At 47.1% G+C, this 2,500-nt stretch overlaps 1 protein-coding gene across 1 annotated transcript in view; it reads right to left on the bottom strand.

The window, feature by feature from the left end:
- Positions 1-2,500, bottom strand: part of tmeff1a (transmembrane protein with EGF-like and two follistatin-like domains 1a) — a gene marked incomplete at both ends in the record, with an annotated part of 53,520 nt that overhangs the window by 23,186 nt on the left and 27,834 nt on the right. Inside the window, one exon of the mRNA XM_080034178.1 lies at positions 1-78. This exon is cut by the window's left edge and continues 52 nt beyond it. Within this exon, the coding sequence (XP_079890304.1) occupies positions 1-78 (78 nt within the window). The remainder of the gene's footprint in view (positions 79-2,500) is intronic.

Genomic DNA, 2,500 nt, shown 5'->3' with positions numbered 1-2,500 from the left:
TGAAGCCTGTCTGCGGTAGCATTCGTTCTGGTACGTGTCCCCGTTCGACCCACAGACGGGAACGTAGTGTTTGTGGCACTGCAAAATCCAAACACAATCAAATGTTAATTAAGTCTCAATGTGACCCTGTATGTGTGTGTGTGGGGGGAAGGGGGGGTATGTGTGTGTATGTGTGTGTGTGTGTGTGAGAGAGAGAGAGAGTGTGTGTGTGGAGAGAGTGAGTGAGTGAGTGAGTGAGTGAGTGAGTGAGTGAGTGAGTGAGTGAGTGAGTGAGTGAGTGAGTGAGTGAGTGAGTGAGTGAGTGAGTGAGTGAGTGAGTGAGTGTGTGTGTGTGTGTGCGTGCCAGTTGAGGGCAACGAGAATGCAAGTTGTTTAAAGGTGCAGTGTGTAACTTTGTGTGTGTCAGAGAAGTGACGCCCTAGAAAAATCTAACTCAGTTCGAAAAAATAAAAGCCGCAAATTCCTGAAGCAAAATTACGGCGCTGGTGTGGAGGCTCGTATTGACTCTGTATGTACGTCCTTTAATTATTAATAACGTGCAAATTAATCGCACAAATAAAATGCGCCCGGTGTGCAAAGGCCTTAAATCTGTGTTAATGAGAACTTGTCCTTTGCCCATCCCACCTCACGGGTGCGGCATATCAAGATGCTGATTAGACAGTGTGAATATTGTACAGGTGTGCGTTAGGCTGGCCGCAATAAAAGGCCACTCTGAAAGATGCAGTTTTGCTCTATTGGGTGGGTCTGGGGGGGTCAGAAACACACACACACACACACACACACACACACACACACACACACACACACACACACACACACACACACACACACACACACACACACACACACACACACACACACACACACGCAGTAGTTTGAACCATTCGATATGAAGGTTTGAACTAAACAACTTGTCTCTTCTGTCAGATACAAATGGCAGCTGCAAAGGACACGCACACACACACTCACACACACACACACACACACACACACACACACACACACACACACACACACACACACACACACACACATACACGCACAGTATCAGTGCTCAACAGATCCATACTCTATTAACTCTCACCTGTCAATCATTCAGGCCCTGCAGCCCTGAGCCATATGACCTCTGATAAGCCTTCACTGGTGGAAGCAGGTTTACTCAGGTATAGAACATGTTTAGTCATGTTTAAAGTAGCTACGAGGAACTTTTAAATATTTCTGAAACAGTCTCATTTTTCCTCTGATGATCATAAATTACATGTAACAGCAAACGAGACCATCAGTGCAAAGAATGCTATTTTTATATAGTTTTTCTTAATGCCTTTGTCATGGGTATACGCTCACCCAGGAACAACAGCTGGCGTGGTAAAAAAAAAAAACACTACTGCTTTTGTCCAAAGGGGGGCGCTAGAATTAAGACACACTGAAAGTTCCTCAGAGCACCTTTAAGTTACTTAATTGGTCAAAGGAGCAGTTTGGGGTGAAGTGTCTTGCTCAAGGACACAATGGTAGAGATGGTGGGCACCGTAGATGTAATAGCAGCCACCACTAGTTTTACTACTAACACCCTCCTGTCCGGTGCCGGGGATCCAACCAGAGTCTTGTCACTTCATGTCTTTTTGTTGTTTTTTTGTAAAAGCTGGGGTATGTGATTTCTGATTGGTCAAAGTTAACATGAGCGGTACACTTTGACCAATCAGAGCGAGGCTCCGATTCTCTGTTCTTATTGGCTGTTGGGACTGTCCATTCACTTTGGCACGACTTTGTTGGTGTAGAGTAGCCTGGCTCCGCCCGCCCGCCTACTTCCGGCCAAATTTCATTTTCCCTTCAGTAGTCAGTCTGGGTGTACAGCCCATTTCCCAGTTTTGCCGGAGATTCGACAGCCGGTCCAATCAGCGAACAGAGCGAGTGGCTGAGAACGATGACGTCGAAGTCGCGCTCCAGTTTCAGTTGCCAGAAGCCGGCTCATGACACACGTGACGACCAAACGTTATGCGATTGGTTGGCAGATCCAGAGTGGCACTGGGCAGATCCAATAGTTTTAAACTTTAACAGACACCCGCCTCCATGAGTGAACGTTTGCCAATTACAGCACTGCCAGACCTTCTGTACAAATGAAATGAAGTACGATGGTCTGGTAGCACCAGGCTAGGTGTAGAGCGTGTCAGGGAGGGACCATAGGGGAGGGACCAAAGAGAACAAGTGGAGCGGTTGAGGTATTTGGATTCAAATCTCTATCCCAACTGCTATTTTCTCCCCAAATCATATACCCCAGCTTTAAGATTATCTTGTGGCATTTTTTTTACTTTATTAGACAGTTGTGTAGAGAGAGACAGAGTTGAAATGTGTCAGAGAGGGGAATGACATGCAGAGAACCACCCGGGCTGGATTCTAACCCGGGTCTGCTGTGAAGAGGACTGAGACTCTATGGAGGGGAGGGGGAGGGGGGTCTAACCACTACACCACGACCCCCCCCAATCCACCCACCCCCTCTGGTTAC

The sequence above is a fragment of the Ammodytes marinus genome (assembly GCF_949987685.1).
Source record: "Ammodytes marinus genome assembly, chromosome: 9".
In the NCBI taxonomy this organism is placed as follows: domain Eukaryota; kingdom Metazoa; phylum Chordata; class Actinopteri; order Uranoscopiformes; family Ammodytidae; genus Ammodytes; species Ammodytes marinus.
Note: the sequence above shows the minus strand (reverse complement) of the source record. Positions and strands in the feature narration are given on the sequence as shown.